The sequence below is a fragment of the Borostomias antarcticus genome (assembly GCF_949987555.1).
Source record: "Borostomias antarcticus genome assembly, chromosome: 2".
Taxonomy (NCBI): domain Eukaryota; kingdom Metazoa; phylum Chordata; class Actinopteri; order Stomiiformes; family Stomiidae; genus Borostomias; species Borostomias antarcticus.
This window is the reverse complement of record NC_140235.1, coordinates 16,244,375-16,263,823: the sequence shown is the minus strand read 5'-3', so window position 1 is coordinate 16,263,823 and position 19,449 is coordinate 16,244,375. Positions and strand designations below refer to the sequence as shown.

The 19,449-nt window shown below is 44.9% G+C and overlaps 1 protein-coding gene across 1 annotated transcript in view; it reads right to left on the bottom strand.

Annotated features, from left to right (window-relative positions):
- Positions 1-4,370: 4,370 nt before the first annotated feature.
- Positions 4,371-19,449, bottom strand: part of fbxo15 (F-box protein 15) — a 28,931-nt gene continuing 13,852 nt past the window's right edge. Inside the window, exons 5-10 of the mRNA XM_084452863.1 lie at positions 12,320-12,517; positions 11,981-12,107; positions 11,663-11,745; positions 10,954-11,099; positions 10,637-10,761; positions 4,371-6,444 (exon numbers count right to left, since the gene is read on the bottom strand). Coding sequence (XP_084308989.1) covers positions 6,169-6,444; positions 10,637-10,761; positions 10,954-11,099; positions 11,663-11,745; positions 11,981-12,107; positions 12,320-12,517 — 955 coding nt within the window. The 3' untranslated portion in view covers positions 4,371-6,168. The remainder of the gene's footprint in view (positions 6,445-10,636; positions 10,762-10,953; positions 11,100-11,662; positions 11,746-11,980; positions 12,108-12,319; positions 12,518-19,449) is intronic.

The window sequence follows — 19,449 nt, the reverse complement described above, 5'->3', positions numbered from 1 at the left end:
GGAGCTCCACTCCCGGCAAGCTGCCATCTATTCCCCGAACCCTCACACTGTCACATATAGCTGTGAACAGAGTCAAGGGTAGGGGGACAACAGCATTTACATAAGCCTTAAGTTGCAGGATGTGTATCAAAGCTTTAAACTATTGGCGATAGAGGTCAGTCATTTCTGGCACATATTGTAGAAGCTTCCAGAACACATCCTGGGCAAAGATGTTTTATAGATGTGTAATGTCGATACTAGGAAGTAGCGGTGAACGGTTCGGGCTGCACACTGCTTTCATCAGAGGGAAGAGCCTAGCAGTTAAGACAAGATCTTGTCTCAACAGCAGAATAGTAGCTGTGAGGCCCTTACCCACCTGCCTGGCCTTGACGCCGGCGGCCACCAGGAGTGGATTTCTCCACCTATCTGCCAGAGTCTATGTAACCTCTGACCTCCTCAGTCCAGTAGAGACCCAGCAGGAGGTAAGACAAGTCCAAGAAACCAACATGGAGGAGAGACATCAGTACTGTGCCAGAGTTAAATGGAGTCTTAACTGGGGGGACGGGGGGGAACAACCTTGTCAGCAGCAACATTTCACTAACTGTACACGTACATTACATGTGACAAATAAAGAAATCTTCAATCTGTTCATGTCCCCAGCCCAGTTCATTGTCCCCACATGCTTAAAGAAGTCCTCCATTATTGCTGTACCCAAGAAGCCAAAACCAGCCTGCCTCAATGACTATCGCCTGGTAACTCTTCGAGCTTCAAAAAGCAGGTCACGGAACAAATCTGCTCCTCACTGCCAGCACACTAGACCCCCTACAGTTCGCATAGAGACCTAACAGATCCACAGAGGATGCGATCACCCACATCCTCCACACTACCCTATCCCACCTTGGCCAGAGCAAGGGGAATGTGTCAGTTATGTGAGACTGCTATTCATTGACTGCAGTTCATCTTTCAACACCATAACTCCACCCAGGCTCGACACCAAGCTCAGGGTCCTGGGGTTAAGCAGTGCGGGGCTAATCAGCGCTCTCTGTAAGTGGATCCTGGACTTCCTGTCGGTTTGACCCCACGGTAAAGGTAGGCAGCCACACCTCATCCTACCTCACCCTCAACGGCCCCAGGGCTTTGTCCTGTCCCCACATACAGTGCACAGTGAAATGTTGCTGCCCGCTCCCATCTGTCAAAAGTTACAGATAATTACAATACACGATTTACCTTACCGTACCTTAGGGAGGCCTCTCCCTCATCTTGAGGACATCTACACCAAGAGACGCAAGACCAAGTTCATCAGAATCCTGAAGGACTCCAGCCACCCAGGCAACGGACTTTTCTCTCTGTTTCGGTCAGGGAAAAGGTACCACACACACATGGCGAACACAGAGAACCTCAGGAAGAGCTTCCCCTAGAACATCCAGCACCTGAATGACTCTAGCTAGTGTATACAGTCTCACTATATCTAATGTACAGTGTCAGAATATCTACCATATACCATACATGTAAATCATAGCATGGACATAATCCATCCATAATGGTATCTTTATATTTATGTAAGAGCCATGATTTGATTTATGGGGAATTATAATGAAGTGAGAATTGATTATTGTATGCTTGTTTATATTATGGTTATTTTGTTATGTTATTCTTTATATTGCAGTGATTGATAGAATTAATTGGGTCAACTGGGGGCGGTGATTTTAATCCACTCAGCGACTTTTTACTTTGTCTCCAGTAGTCACTACATTTTATATTGAATATTGATTTGTATTTCTTGTGTAATTTGTAATTTATAATTGTGCATTTGTAATTATCTGTAATGAGAAATCACAGAGCTAGCAGCAGCATGTCACTGTGATTGCATACTGTACGTTACATGTGACAAATAAAACCAGAATATGAATCTGACAGAGATGGAAAGTGAGAGAGACAGAAGGAGTCAACCAGTCCAGCACCTGCTCTGAGACCCAGCATGCTCAAGATGCCAAAATAAAATGGAGCATACTCATACTCACATCTCTCTATTCTCTCTCTCTCACACACACACACACGCACACACACACACACACATACTAACAGGTCAGAATAGATGAGAACATTAATCTGCTTACTGCCTCTCTCTTCACCTCTGGACACTGGAGACTCATCCCTCTGAAACCATGCCACCAGTGGACTGGTGATCGATAGTTCAAAAGAGTAGAGAGCCCAATGTGGTTTGCTTTCCGATAAACGGTAAACCATTCTGATAAAAGAGCACAGCATTTCTAAGAACTAAGCAGGGGCGACAAATAGATTCAAGGAAGCACCCGATAGGCAGAGCCTTACATGAGAACTACACTTTCAAATATGTCTCGGCCCACAGGTATTCCAGGAAGTGAACCCTAGAGGAACAGGGAGAGACTGCAGAGTGTGAATGTGGGGTAACTCCTGGTTTCTCAGAATCGCCCCCGCTGTTCTACTATAACACTAAAGCTTTACAGCCTTTGAGAGCTTTGATCTTATGTAACATACTGTATGGGGGCGGGCAGCCCTGGGACGAGGAGTAGCTTCCATATAATGGGATTGCTCCACAGTCGTGTGGCCTGATACAGCTTTTAAAGGGGGGGATAAATCACGGAGCATGCCGGGTGTAATATGCCTGTTACAATACAGTCACCCCTGGAGGCTTCACCAGCACGTTATCCCCTCCTCCGCCCCGTCTAGGGACAGGGATTGGCAAGGCCAATCCCTGGGAGGGAGGGGCATTGTGGGTCCAGGGCACAGGGTTCGAGGACATATTAACCTTGCCCAGTGGCACTTCAAGCCATGTGCCTCTCTGTAGACCACTCTCACTCAGTTCTACCCAGGATCGCCGGTGTTATCCTAGAACCACTACTAAACATTTATACATACAATATATGGGATTTAACTAATCACTAACTAGGCCTGCCGTCCCTGCTGTGGCACTCCTAGAGGGAAGGGAAGACATAAGGATTGGCTGCACATAAGCATACGCTGAATTATTTGAAAAGGATTTCAAAAAGTAATTGGATCCAGGTCTGGTGCAAGGGTTGTTTTTTTGGTGTTTGAGCACCTTCTGTGAATTGTGCCGTTTGTCCTGGTGGTAATTAAACTCTCTGACCTCGGCAGGCCCGACCCTTCCTCTCTGAAGACTGCAGCCTCTGAACTGACAGTGTCCCCGCCAAGTCAGTGAACTGTCAGAGCTCGGCTCTCATTAACATCAGCCCAGAGTTCATGATTACTTTTAAATTGCGGAATCACGGCCCTGACCGAATTAGAGAAACACTAATCAGGACTAGCATAAGTCTTTTTACAGTGTCAAACTGGGAGCCAATACAAGGCTCTCTCTCATGAAAGAAAAAAAATGAATTTTTTGGATTTTAGAAAATGTGTTGTGAAGAGGTATTGACTTTTGTCACTAGGTGAGTCTTCCGTTGTGCCAGTGCCCCCTGCCTGATGGAAGGTGAAACAGCTGGTGGATATTATAATAACAGGATGTGGATCCTGTTTTATGTAAAGATAACTTTTATGTAGAGATGAGAAAATATGTCTTTGTTTATACATACTGTATTGTAGATATTTTGACAAATCACTTCAGATACGCACAGCTACACTGTAGAGCAGGTGCCGCCAGACACACACACACACTAATGCTCATGCACACACTCACACATGCACACACTAATACACACACATATACTAATACACACAGACACACACATACACTAATACACAAGCAAACATGTGCAGTACACTAATACACAAGAACACATGCACACATACACAAATACACAAGCACAGACATTTACACTTATACACAAGCACACACACAGATCACTTCTGGAGGTCCTTCTTACCAGCTGCCATCAGCCTGATCATGCCTGACTGGATGGACACTATGGACCCGAGTCAGTTTGGAGGGCAGAGGCTCTTTGGACAGAACTTAACATGTACCAACATGGCATACGTATTTCATTGATACTTGCCCACCTTAGGCATGTTTGCACAATCTAGGCATTATACGGATGTATCTACTGTTATACATTTATCTATCTTTAGTTACACTCTTGTATATTTTGATTTCTTCTCTATGTAGTCTAAATGTGTATTTAGTCTTGAGTGTACTTCATTGCTGACCTTTTGATGCTGTAATACAATTTTCCCCAGGGATCAATAAAATACTGTACTTAACTACCTAGTCTACCTACACACACAGACAAACACACACCTTGTTTTCATAATAGATTTAATTTATGTTCTCTATCAAAGAGCTTGAACTGAACATTAAACGACTTCCCTTCAAGATGAGCCCATTATGAAACTCTGGGAGCTCTGGTTAATGAAGCTTTATAGGGCTAAGTACACGTTCAGTGACAGGGGATTTAATATCTAATCATAATCTGTGGTTGCATTCATTTTAACATGATTAATGAAGACGCACAGTCAGATTTGCATCATTAAAATGTGTTTGGACACCTGATTTATCTGGGTGTGAATGGATGACTCTAATGTAATTTCTAACAGATGCAGTGGAGTGGAAGCGAAAGGTGAATGATAAACTGAATGGTTTATTATGAGTTATGAGTTCAGAAAATTATTTTGATTTTATCTAGCGCTTATCTTTCACAATGGATTGAGATGTAGTATTGAGTGAAACTGCATCTCATTGTTGACCACAGAGGGCCATCTGCTGGATGACATGTGATGTGCATTCCCTATGCGTCTCCGTTAGCTTATGTGTGACCTTTACACCTTCCAAAACACAATCCTCACATCCATAGAGCATAAATCCCATTATTCTGACTTCTATACCTTGTATAATCAATCTTCATGGAGGAAAGAGATGAAGAACACACCCTTGACTGCAATGACTGCCTCCCTTCCTATCCTGCATATTTCAGTAACAGACAGCCAAAGAGCATGGCCTCTCTGCCTTAAGGCGCCATACAGTCCAAATGACACCCATTCGGGAATCCACATTGACTGATTTGCTGCCATTAAACTGACTTGATTGAATGGATTACCAGTGCAGTGTTCTTTGGAGGCCATTACTAGCTCACGACGCCCTTGGGCTCCCAGCCTCCTGAGACCATCTTGATCTATTGGGCCCCTGGTTTTCCTCATAAACCGTGTGTGAGGGATTGACAGTTTCAGGCAGTTGATGTGCCGGCAGATTGGACAACCTCAAGGTCGCAGCAGTGTAAAGTGGAGTACTGTACCTTTAAACTACTTCAGAGCGGACATGAATAGAGTAAGCATGGGCCACTTGCTCTTTTTGGAGGCTGCTAGCCATGGAAGAGATGGGAGTCATGTTGTAAACATTCTGGCAGGTGAGGGAACCTTTCCCAGAGCTTGGCATTTCCTCACAGGGCCAACTGAGGGATCAAGCAGCTCAACCATCCGGCAGTGAGTACTGTAGAGGGTCTGAGGGCCAATAAAACATGTTCTGGGAATCTAGGGTGTTGGAAAGCACACAGAGCTCTTGACCTTCAGACGCCTCCCCTCAGTCTAGCAGTCACAGCACCCGACTGCTGGTGACAGAAGCCAATTCATTGCCCATATACCCCCCTTCCCCCCACCAAATGGATGTGGGTGCAGAGTGCCAGACGTAGTTAGTGATGTGTATGAAAAAGAACCATGTTTTCAAGGTGATGGTGACCCTACAGAGTACCGCGGAGGTCTGGGAAATCCTATTACATGCAACTAGCCTTTTTATGGCCATCAGCAACACTCTGAGCTGAGTCCAATGATTGATCTGGGCCTAATTCTATCTCAATTGTAAGACTGGCACAAGCAGGAGCCAGCGACGTGCAACCCCATTTTCATCTGAAGGTAATTGTATCGTGGTTGACAATGCAATCTGCTTAATGGGTATTAGTGCTGCTTAAGGGCTTCTGCTATGAAAAAAATAATAATCTAAAATTTGGTGTAATAAGTGAGAAAGCTTTTGAAACAGTCAACAAGACTGAATAGTTGTGAATAAAGGATTTACAAAATTTCAAACAATAAACAATATGGCATAAACGAGAGATTGCGTAATTTCTTTCAAAAATGTATGTGCGATCACATGGATTATAACATAAACTTGCCGGGGTCGATAAAAAATTATCTGATAGAACTGAACAAAACCATATTTTTTTCAAATGGGGTCAAAAATAATAAAAGTATGAACAAAAATCCTCCTCAGTCAGAATAGTCTGTTCCGAAATGCCTGTTGATTTTGCCCAGGGGCACCGAGACGACAAGGCTGATGAGGAAGAACTGGCTCTGCTCCTCCATCCACACCAGCTCCATCCTCACCGCGCCGCCCGCGTCCGCATACTTCACCAGGAAGGACTCGCCCTCGTAGTCATACGACACCTGCCGCTTCTCGCACAGTTCCACGGAAACGGGGGTGCTGACGAACCAGAAGGGGTTCCTGTACTCGTCCAGCAGAGTCAGACTCATCACACAGCAGTTCTGAGGGAGAGACATCGGGACAGGGAGATTTAAACCATCACGACACGGCAGTTCTGAGGGACAGACATCGGGACAGGGAGATTTAAACCATCATGACACAGCAGTTCTGAGGGACAGACATCGGGACAGGGAGATTTAAACCATCATGACACAGCAGTTCTGAGGGACAGACATCGGCACAGGGAGATTTACACCATCATAACACGGCAGTTCTGAGGGACAGGGAGTTTTAAAACATCATGACACGGCAGTTCTGAGGGACAGACATTGTGACAAGGAGATTTAAAACATCATGACATGGCAGTTCTGAGGGACAGACATTGGGATAGGGAGATTTAAACCCGTCTTTTCTTTACGTGCTCGTAACAAAGCAGTATGGAGAACTTGTAATGTGACACAGTGAGTTACAGAGGAATCATCAGAACCATGTCACCTACTATCAGAACCATATGTCCTTCAGTATTAGAACCATGTCTCCTCCACCTAAAGTATCAGAACCATGTCACCTACCACAGGGCTGTACATTAACTTTTTTAGCACATAGCACTGGTGCTACAGGGGTTGATAGATCTGTAGCACAGAGCCAGAAAGTTGTAGCACAGGTATAAAATGTCCATTATCACCTCTACTGAACACAAGTTATGCAGTTCATCACTTAAAACCACCTGGAAAGGGATATTACTGTACGTATACAATATGAAATAATAACAAATGTTTTCAGACAAGCATCTTTAGGTTTTCCCGGCTTTTGATTTTGCGGTGTCTTCATGATTTGGGTTATCTTCTTTTTCATTAATAATTTCAACATCTTTTTCCTTTCCTCGTTTGTTTGGGTTTTTCTCTATGATCTGATCAAGGAACCAGTGTTTCTTGTGGAATTGATCTTTTGGTGTGGTGGTGCCAAGCTGAATACAGCCAAAATAAGGAGGATTTCTATACCAAAGCGGGGGTCTGGGCGTCCTTCCCCAAAAAGGTTTCAGAGACCTAGTTTCCTGTATTCTGGTGACTTTTAAAGAATGAAAATAACAAAATCGTGAGACATATACAGTAGGACCCCACTTATCCGAACCTAACGGGACCGAAGGTCGTGCGTATCTCTGAAATGTCCGGATGACTGAAACATATGTTAAAATGCACTAAATTCAATAAGTGGTACTTGTTTCATATAGACTCATAATACACCGATAAATTACTTGTGAAAATGCATCAAAATTGCAATCAATTAGCCAACTAAACTCATACAGCCTAGCCTATAATAGGCCTACAGTAGCCTAGAATAAAATAAACGAATTTCCACTTGAGTGCATGCTTTGATCAAATACGGTACTTTATTCTCAAATGAGGCCTACGCTGCATCGATAGTCTACTGTATTCGCAGAACAAAATGGTATAGCCTAAAAACAACCCAACATTAGAACAATTTGAGCAAATGATAATCAATAAATAAATAAATAAATGAAATGACAGACAAGTTGTCGTGTCTTAGGCTATTGCAGCCTAAAGGAAAGTCTCTAAAACAACCGATGTAGGCTAACAGCTATAGGCTGTAGGCTATTATTTAACAAATAGGCCAATAGGCTAATCTACATGCTTACAATACATCTGTGTTCCTGAAGTCCATTAACTGGGAACGAAAAATGACTCGATGCTCCTCTGCTTCAGGTTGCTGACGCGCTTTCTGGCTACTAAGGAATGCAGCTCTCGCGCAGCAGACTCGTTTGCGTTTTGCGCTCGACATTAAAGTAACAAAGAAATTAAACGTGACAGTAGTCTACAGCCTACAGGCAACATGTAGGTCTACATACAGTTCTGTTTTTATTCACAGTAGGATACAGTAGCCTTCATGTTTATTATGACCGATTTAAATTTAGGCCTACAGTACTGTAATGAAAATCCCACCAGTAACCAGATAGCAGGCTCAAAAAAATAAATAATTTTTAAGCCTGTCCGGTAGACCGGGTGGTTCGGATCTCTGAAGTTCGGATGAGTGGGGTCCTACTGTATAATTGAAAAGTATACTGAAACAGCATGTTTAGCCTACAGGAAATATGCTTTCTTTAATTTTGAGTTATGGGGTGAGAATAATAGAATGTTTTATTTAATAAAAAAAAAGTTATGTTTGATGCCCATTGATGCTTAACTGCATACTCATTCCTTCTAAATCATCACTCTTTCTAATCTCTCATCCTGCCCTGTCCCCTTCCCTCTCTTCTCCTGCTCTCCTCTCTCACCTGTCCCTCCACTCTGTGCTGGTCCTGTCTTCTTCTACCACAATCACTGACTTTTTTTTAAATGTTTACATAGCTTACATAAATAATAGGCTAGATTAGGCTACGCTTAACTGATATTTCGTTGCATTTGCTGTTGCTTTGACTGGCACCTTTAGGTGGCTGGAGGAACATTAACGCAAGCTAGCGTCGTTAAACTTTAGGTTCAGCCAGCCAAAAAGACGGTCGCTCAATCAGTCAGTCAGGGCAGCGCCTCTGATTCGCATGTTGTAGGTACTCGCGCTTATGGTGTGGGCAGTCTCCTTGACAAATTATGCTTGCTGACTGACAGACAGCAGCGCGTAAGAGGCCCCGCTTTGGCTCAAACATAGGCTAGGCTACTGGGTCTAGCTCCATGTCGTGTTTCTAGACTGTATTTTTTAGATAACGTTACATATTTATCACACTTCAACTATAGGATATTTTTACTTGTCCGATCAGACAACTGCATGAGGCACTTGCCCGAACAGAGTTTACTGGTCCGGGGGAAGCTATAGGCTAGCCTACCTGACTGCTCTCACTTCCTTTCAACTCACTCGTCCTCCCGGCTTCAACACGGAAAAAAACGCTAACGATACATACAAGCGGCTCGCTCTCTGTCGCACGTGTACTACAGGGCAAATAAATTAATCGCACAGACATTTTTTTTCTTAGCACGTGCGACATATATGTCGCAATGTACAGCCCTGTATCAGAACCATGTCTACTACAGTATCAGAGCCATGTCACCTACAGTATCAGAACCATGTCACCGACTATCAGAACCATGTGTCCTACAGTATTAGAACCATGTCTCCTCCACCTACAGTATCAGAACCATGTCACCTACCAGAACCATGTCTCATACAGTCTCAGAACCATGTCTCCACCTCCAGTATCAGAGCCATGTCACCTACAGTATCAGAAACATGTCTACTATCAGAACCATGTCACCTACAGAAACATGTCTACTATCAGAACCATGTCCCCTACTATCAGAACCATGTCACCTACAGTATCAGAACCATGTCACCTACTATCAGAACCATGTCACCTACAGTATCAGAACCATGTCACCTACTATCAGAACCATGTCACCTACAGTATCAGAACCCTGTCACTTACTATCAGAACCATGCCGCCTACAGTATCAGAACCATGTCACTTACTATCAGAACCATGTCACCTACAGTATCAGAACCATGTCACTTACTATCAGAACCATGTCACCTACTATCAGAACCATGTCACCTACTATCAGAACCCTGCCACCTACAGTATCAGAACCATGTCACCTACTATCAGAAACATGTCACCTATAGTATCAGAACCATGTCCCCTACTATCAGAACCATGTCACCTACTATCAGAAACATGTCACCTATAGTATCAGAACCATGTCCCCTACTATCAGAACCATGTCACCTACTATCAGAACCATGTCCCCTACTATCAGAACCATGTCACCTACAGTATCAGAACCATGTCACCTACTATCAGAACCATGTCACCTACAGTATCAGAACCATGTCACCTACTATCAGAACCATGTCACCTACTATCAGAACCATGTCACCTACAGTATCAGAACCATGTCCCCTACTATCAGAAACATGTCACCTACAGTATCAGAACCACATCCCCTACTATCAGAAACATGTCACCTACAGTATCAGAAACATGTCACCTACTATCAGAAACATGTCACCTACAGTATCAGAACCACCATGTCACCTACAGTATCAGAACCATGTCAGTGGGATGCCAAAACTTGAAATCTACTGTTGCCATAGATACTTACAATATAAGGTTTGGTTGAATATACAGTACAAAATGGTGCTATTTACTGTAGGGCCATGTGTAAGAATAGAATATCCATCTGAACAAGCTCAGAGGGTTGGATCGGGGCCCAGGGATGGTTTGGCCCCATACTAGGTTTGGCTCACCTCCACTGTGCCCTGCAGGGCCTCACACCTCCAGGGCAGCGAGATCATTCCAGACACGGGGATGTGATGGTTCTGGCTACACCTGCTGATGGCCGTCAGATGAATGTGGCCGTCATGGATCTGACCTGGTCAACAACAACAACAACAGACAGCGGTGATCAGAGAGAGAATTACTGTACATCCATGAAATCACTCACATCTAGGTCTGCGCTGCGGCATGTGTCACTGTGCACTATTTCAGATCCGAGTCCAAAAAAAAACAAATACTAAGAAAGATGCTGTTTGCACCTTGTGCTCGTGGACTGTGGTTACCTTACCTTTCCGGCAGAACAGTTGCGGCCAGTGGCCGGACATGAGCTGAGTCACCGTGTTGTGGAGCACAAGGTGGAGCGTGTAATCATGGAGACCGTAGTCGGGGTCCACATCGTCGAAGGGGGGCTTGTCCTCCGGCACAGAGTATGGGCTGGACGGTAAGGAAACCAGGGACGTGTCAAAATGAAGTCTGAACCAGGTAAACGAGTAAAATGTTCCTTCAAGACGGAAATAGCAACTGGGTGACGCATTCACGACAAGTTTGGAGGGGGAGATGCAGGGCAGGTGCTCTGGAAGGCAGCTTCCAGTAGAGGGAGCCGTCGCACAGGTTCACTCACACAAAAAAATCACACCTGGGGGGTTCACACCCTATAAACCAGTAATTAAAGCTACCGATTTAGTCCTATTAATTACAAAATGTGCACGTTAGCCAAAGTAAGCTGTGGCTATTTACAATGTTCTAGGATACAGACAAAAGTTGAAAACCAATCAGCTGTTATTGTGAATGGTGCATCTCACCAATAAAACAAAAACAAAACAAAAAAAATCAGTCCCAGCTTTGGTGAAAGGGACATAACAATCCATGATGACCCTTGGTTGTTTTGAGGACATCTGGCCCGGGCGTCTTTACGGAGTCTTTGAGACCGAGCTTGCCATCTGTCGGTCATAAAGCCAGTTTTAAGAGCGTGAATAAAAAGTGGTGGGGCTGCGTACCAGACAGACGAGCCCAGGAGACTCCTCTCCACCAGCCGGTGGAAGTGGAAGTTGACCATCACGAAGGCGACGGATCTGTTGCCCTGCACAGACGGAACGTACACTTCATGTGACCATTTGGAAGTCAGAGCATGGGGTTTTAGATGAATACACACCATTGCTGGTAACATTCTTACTATCATGAATGTTCTGCAGCCTTACCCAAACAAACCTGTTTACTGGAAACGGCACAGTCAGTAAAAAAGCCTGTTGATCTTATGCCGTGTATAATCATGTCTGAGGGGCATGGAACTTCCCCGAAGGTCATTATTGGCTCACCCTCCAGATGCCTACGATGATGCCAGGTGCGGCGAGCACCAGGTTGACCAGCTTGTCTTTGCCAATGACCGGCCCGTTGGAGATTGTGTCCATGCCATACTTGGCCATCAGGGACCCCCAGCCTGGTCTGCAGGGGGGGAAAGAGGGGTCGAGCATGTTACTCAGGACAGCCAAAATGACTTGATTTGGACGAATGGATGATAAAACAAACATATAAGCTGAATGAAACAAGAGGGGGGGGGGGGGTGGAAGAGGGAGAGAGAGAGAAGGAGAGAGAGAGGGGAAGAGGGAGAGAGAAGGGGAGAGAGAGAATGCAGCAGAAGAGAGACAGAGACTTACTTATTAAGTCCAGGGCAGTTGAGGGCGACTCTCATGACCCCGTGCACCTGGAGGCCAGCTAGATGGTAGTGAGGCCAGTGGCCGCTGCTCCAGCACACCGTCACCGACGACTCAGAGAAGTAGGCGTGGCTGTGCTCCTGCGTGCGCTCCAACCCCGACTTATCGCACACCGTGATCCTCCAGGTAACGTGCAGGTTCCTAGAAGAGGACAGCAGAGCTGTCGGTGTCCCGCCATGTGTGTTCGTGTGCATCCCATCTCGTCTACCCACAACACCTCTTCCCCCTTGCTGCAAAAATGTCCTCAGGTCAACTCCGCTGGGTTAATTAAAGGTTTAAAAGAAAACAAGGTGACACAGTTACGGATCAGTGAACGATCATGGAGCCAGACAACAGTTTTCAGTCACAACCCCCCCTGAAAGGTAAGCTGTCTGCCACTTATCAAGATAATTATTTTGGCCAGATTCTGTCGGACCTGCGATGCGAGGATACCCCCGCCGCGAGTCTCCGGAGTCCTCTTCCACACCTGGCACCATACCATATCAATTCGCTGTGTGGGAGGATCCACCTAAAAACCAGAGTAGCTCAGGGGGCCCAGGGGAACTGTACTCCCTGTTGTCTCTGGGTCCGTTGTCTTGTGAAATTATTACAGGGGTGTACCATGTGTCTGCAACACTTGGTGGTGTGGTGTGTGTATGTGTGTGTGTGGGGAGGGGGTCCAAGTAATTTATTTCAGCAATTCGCACAGCCTCTGCAAGGAACACAATTATTTATTTCAACAATTTGCACAGCCTCTGCAAGGAACACAATTATTTCCACCACCTGCCTCTATACCACCAAGGCTGCTGTAGACTTCAGAAATGGAGGGCAGCACCGCTTCTAATCTGAGGTTAGAGAACCCCAGCAGAGCCAGCCATGGGGGTCGCTGATGGAGCTCCACCACGTGTGCTGGTATTGCCCCCCTGAGCACAGATCCCATTCCAGACAGATACCTCCTCCCTCACCTTTAACAAAACGGGCTCCTTAAGTTAGGGGGAAGAAAAACAAACAACTCTAGCGTCTGATTGGTTGTATCCTCCTCTCTAGCATCCTCCTCGCGCCCTCGTGACCAGTAATAACTACAGGGCAGAGGCTCAGGTCCACGATTTAACTTCACAGGGAGAACTAAACATTGCCTTCCTCCGGGAGACTCCAAGGCAGGAATTCCCACGATGATACAACCACACAGTATGTGGGGTCTGCCCGCCACTGCTGAATAGACACAGAGAAAATGAACAAATATTAAACTTGCAGATTGGGCCTACAATAAATGCACATCAAAAATACATATGTCTGAGTATAACCATGTAGAGAAATAGAACAGAGATCCGCACACAAGGTACAGTAGCACCCGTTAAAAGGATTTTATTATTTGCTTGTGATGTTTCAAGGTATTGGGATGTTAGTATTTACTAAGATGTGCGTGTCCTTTTTATCGTTACCATTTTATCTTTTCTAACCTGTGTATAACCAAGACCTGAAAATGAATATATCTAGGCTAGGCTACACTGTGATATGAAATGCAACCCTCTGCATGTTAATCCTAAACCCTGACTAGCTAGCTACACACACGGCTGTCTCTGACCTGAGGACTCTCCAGGGGTACTCAAATACAAATCCTAAAGGTCCACTTTTTTGTTCCAATAATCCAAAGGTCCATAATTTAAGAAAACAATTATAATACAAATCACCATTTATTCATCTTACGACTTTTCTTTTGGCCACCTTTGAACATGCCATTTTAGCTACCCGAAATAACAGAGGCTAAAACGAACATCTGGCGAGCTACTAGCTAGCTAACTGATTTAGATTTTAAATTTCATACCAGTCTGGACTTTTATGCAGTTTAAATGGCAAACATTTTATGGAGATAAATCATTTTATTCGTGCCTTTTACTGGACAGCACTGTTTTTATGCTTTCAGCATAATGGCCAGCAGCATTATATTAACCAGAAGCTGTGTTCCTCGGATCTCCACATTGGTCACTGTAGCCACTGCGACCAGAACAAGGGCCAGATTGAACAGCTGGAAAGAGAACTGAAGCGGCTTGCTGAGGAAGGGAAGAAAAAGGACAATCTGCTGAACAGATACTTGGATGTTGCCGTTAACCAGGCGAAGCAGATGTCGGTCCTGAAGCAGAACTCAATCCTGGACGGTGCCCAAATGCTGGGTGAAGGCGGCCTATCCTGCCCGACACAGGCTGTTTCGACAGCCCCACCCGCCGACTCCAACCCGGCCGCGTGCTCCACACCGAGGACTACTGCGTGGTTTGAGCCCTGGGTGGGCGTCTAGAGAAAAGGATCTTGTAACGGAGGGAGAACTACATTCGTTCTTCCAACCAAAGTGAAGCCAAGTGAAGCTGCCAACCGGTTCCTATCCCTGGCGGGGATGGATGCGGGGGTCTCTCTGGATGGTCTCCAAGGGAATGACGCGCTGGGCGACGGAGCGGACACCCCACCCTTCCCGAGGATGGACTGAGCCAAGGCCTGCAACAACCACCGCACCACTCGAAGGGGCGAAGAAGCTGGGGATAACTTCCCATCAAACCTTCCCATCAAAAACCATTGTAATGGGGGTCAGGGATGTAGCCATTCAGGACGCGCGGACAGAAGAAGAAAAAGCTACCAGGCACGAGTCAGATTGTGATGCATATTGGATTGAATGACATTATGGCAGGGAAATCCGAGGTTCTCAAATTCAAGTTCAAGCAGCTGACTACGGACATGAGAGACACAGGCAAGTTGTCATCTCGGGGCCCATCCGCTCAGTGTAACTGTATGAGGGGGAGAAATTTAGCCGGCTATGGTCCCTGCACCTGTGGCTGAAAGACTACTGTAGGCTTGAGGACTTATGCTTTGTGGACAATTTTGATTCATTTTGGAAAAGGTTGGACTAGCAGGACAAAATGCACCTGAACAAAAACGGCGCAAGGCAGCTGTCCAAAAACATTGACTCGGTGCTCACAGCCCACCTCTGATGGGATACAGTCAGGATTACTCCACGCCTAATCTCGCATAGCCAGACCTATCTCCACACTTCGTTTACGCTGTGCCAGCGCCGGAGACAGGTCTGGCTGGACATATTACTATTCTGCAATAGAGGGGGGAAAAAACGTAGTATTTCATGGGCGGAGCCAGCCCCGGACGCAGCGACGGTGCTCTTGCAAAATAGTCTGGATCAAATTTGATCGGTGCCTTAGAGAATCTCTCGGCCCGAATCAGATTAATTTGCGTCGCCAGACTCGCCACTGATTGGGCAATGTGACAACGAATGACAAGGTTTATTGCCAAAACCTACATCCGTTGAGCCAGACTACTACACGCCTAACCCAGGGTAGGACAGAGGGCATTCAACCTGGTTTTAGTGTTTTTAGTGCTGATGACATAAGTACACAAGGCCTGCTGTGTCTAGCTTTGAGAGACCTACAGTTGCTCTGGCGGGACAACATGTCAACTATACAGATGTGGGAACATAAGAATGTAACTTGACCCGCGGTATTCTAACAGGCGCTTTACGTCATTCCGCACCACCGCTCGCCTGCCCATAGGGGCGCAGTAATACCACTCATTGACCCATTGCTGTTGCTCATCTCGCACATTAGATGAGCCTACCGTTCTCAAACTCCTTGTTCTCTGTCTGGTTGTAATTTAATTATTACGAACAAAGCCTATCTATTTATAGTTTCTATCTCTGTAAATGTCGCCGGGTCTATATCTGTTAACTGTCGGGACAAGTAGAAGTTTAATACATTAGGCTGAGTGTTCTCATATGGAATATGGCATCAGGACGAGTAAGATGGCTAACGGAGATGACCAGAGATGTGTTTGAAATGGTTCACTCACTCCCTATTCCCTATGTAGTGCTACCATGGATGTATTGAGTGCGACTCATAGTGAACTACATGGGGAATGATTTAACAGTTTTGGGACACTACATGGAATGTAACTGCGTAAGATATTCATGACTCAAACAAGCAGACGCGCCGATCACTGATGGCAGCAGGTTGAAATATCAGGTAGTATTCAGGTTCCATGTTTAGTTGAATGATAAATCCCATATAAATGGTTGGAATTCTAATGATGTGCAAGTGTGATTTTGTCAAGTTTAGTGCTGTCTGCTAATAGCAGCCTGTGAAGCTGCACGATAAGACCGTGATAGCACGTTAGCTCACGACAGCAGCTTCCATAATATTAACGGTAGCTGTCGGTGGCTAAAAAGCAGATAGCTAACTTTACAACGATGATTCCTGTAGCTATTTTGATGCTATTAGTTCAACTTCTGTTTCTCGGGCAGGAACGGAGACGAACTCGCATTAGCAGCAAAGCAGCTAGAGGAATGATCTTAACATTAGCTAACTGCTTTAGCTACTGCTAGCTACCGTCTTCTTCACTTCTCCTTCGGTAAAACATGACACCGTTGTGTTGTGGTATTGTGGAGGGCTTATAGGCAGAAGCAGGAAGAGAAACCACTTTTGCCCCATATAAGTAAAATAATGGTCTCATAAGCATTTTCGATTGTAAAATTGTGTTCACTTGTTTTAGTTTGCAAACATATGCAATTTTCTTAGCATATCTACTGGCTACATGATAACATAGGTTTCAAGTTTCGTGCGAGCAAGTCGTGCCTGCAAGCCAGGGAGAAATGACAGGAGACCGTGGCGGGGCTTAGAACCAGAGGGGTGCGCGAGTGACATTTGGGCAGAATGAACAGGTGAAATGAAAGCTCTCGAAGAGATCTTTCTAATGCTATTGGTCAGCTTTGTATGTAGTTTTAATGTGAAAGATACATCTTGAATGCAGTCAAGACAAATTATTTTGCCTCTTAACTTTTGTCAAACCCCCTGGTTCCAGTCAATTGGATTATAGGCTATAGGTACAATGACGTTACCTTATGAACACAAATAGCTTAACCTATAGGCCTACATAAAAACAATAGCCTAAAACCATGTTTATTTACAATGTATTTTCTTTCATTGATAGCATGCCAATAGTTAGGGTGAGGAACGACGCGCGGTCTCTTTAGCCCCGAGACCATCATCAGGCAGGCAGCTCAGGAGGTCGTTGGCTATATATATTATTATGATATTATGTCTAATAATACATTCGTTGAAAGTACACAGGCTGATCTACTATACGGAATTGGACCGAGGAGTGTTCTCATATGGAACTAGGCTGCGCGCCCGCCCGCGACAAGAGCTGAATTGTAGTCAGCTTTCCCCGCTGCGCGCAGGACGCGTGCGTCCCCCGCTGATCCGAGCGAGAACGCAGGCGGAATGTCGCTCCCCGTCTGAAACGGCCTTGACTCCTGGAATCCCAAGGTCTTTCATATTGAAATTCTCTTGATGGTCTGGTAAGTTGCGAGACGTGTTAAGGGAGTGCATCAGTCGTGAGCCTTGACAGTAGGCTACCACCCTGCGCTGCGCTCAGCACAAAGTTGGATGAATGGATGGACTTATTGGAATCGTGGAAAATGTTTATTGCGCTCTAAAATCATGAAAGCATAAATGTAAAAATGCAGCAACAGAAGTAGTCTAGATGAGATGGTGGTTTAAATGAATGGCAACACATAAATTGAGACATAAATTGAGACTGGTGATAATGCTGATAATCTACAGTAGGGCCTACCTCTGGCTGAGTTCATGGTTACAGCCATTCATCTCTTACACATGGGCCTATACAGTACTTGCACAATCTACTTTGGACGTTAAATCCATCTATCAATCAAACTAGCGAATTCAATGGCCGGCCATGGCAAAGCACCCGCTAACGCAGGCTACCCCCCTCCCCACGATCCAGGGCTAGGAAACCGGTTCATCCAGTTTATTTGAATATAAAGGAATTTCCGGGGGGGGGGGGGGGGGGGGGGGGTTACAATAGTCTAGTCCAGGTTCGCTGGCGAGTGACGAGCTAGTCAGATGGCGCATGCATGTGTGGACATTGTAGGCCGATTCTGTGAAACCTAAAGAATAAAAGTAGGCTACGTTCAACATTCATTGGAGTGGTCCAGTTGGATAGGCTAGTCTAATCTAAATAAATTGAGGACCTGTATTTTCAGTGTTTGCTGGTAGCGAATGAATGCCACAGACAGACAGGGAGGAAATCTATTCGTTTCATTGTTTCATTGTTTGTGCTCTGTATGCACAAGATAGTTAATGTTCGGATATAAATGGCAGTATAGCGGGAAAAAACCCTATCAAAGGCCAAGATTAGAAGGGATTTGAAGATGTAATTGGTCATTTTAAATGGGCCTACTTTATCTTTTGATGCCTATTTGAACGGACTGCATCGATCAATGCAATGACTCTCCATGTTTTTAAGTTTTACCCTTTTCATCAATAAAACATCATTTTTACAACCATGTCTCATTGATTGGGAAGGCATTTAGAGCTGCCGGTCTATTAGCCTACATTCGGACTCAGAGGATGACATAACTGTTTATTGAGAAACAATTGCAGGCTGGCCTATATAAAGAAATACCACAATGCATGTAGTCTAGATATATTACATTATGTTTAGGCTATAGCCTACACTTTATGGTAGACTGCCCTCTCGCTCGCTAAGCAGGCTACGTGGCTGTTTTGTTCATCGCAGAAGCCTATAGCCTAGGCTACACATTAACAAAAATGTTTTTTTTTTATATAGACCTAGAAGGAATCAGAATATGTGGAAATTTAATTTTAGCCTATTTTAATACAATTCAAATTCTGCTTAGAGGGAATTATTTTCAACGGACATTATGACCTGAGCATAATTAATAATTATCTAAGTTAATATAGGCCTATGAGAACGCTTTTTACGATAGGCTAGGCCTATGCGTCTTGTGATTGTTCTGTAGCCTAGGCTACAACTTAAGGCTTATTTGGCCCTATTGAATTAATTTAAGCCTACTAGGCTACTCATTATTATCGAATTATCTAGTTGATATATGAATAAAACAATAAGCCGTTTTAATGGCTATGGGCTACTAGTTGTAGCTATACACGAGTTGATGCGCTCTGCTCTTATACGCACGGTTGAGGCGGCAGCTCAAATACACTTCGCACATATCCTCTGCTATAGCCTCTCACAGACAGCTAGGTGCACTACATGCATTG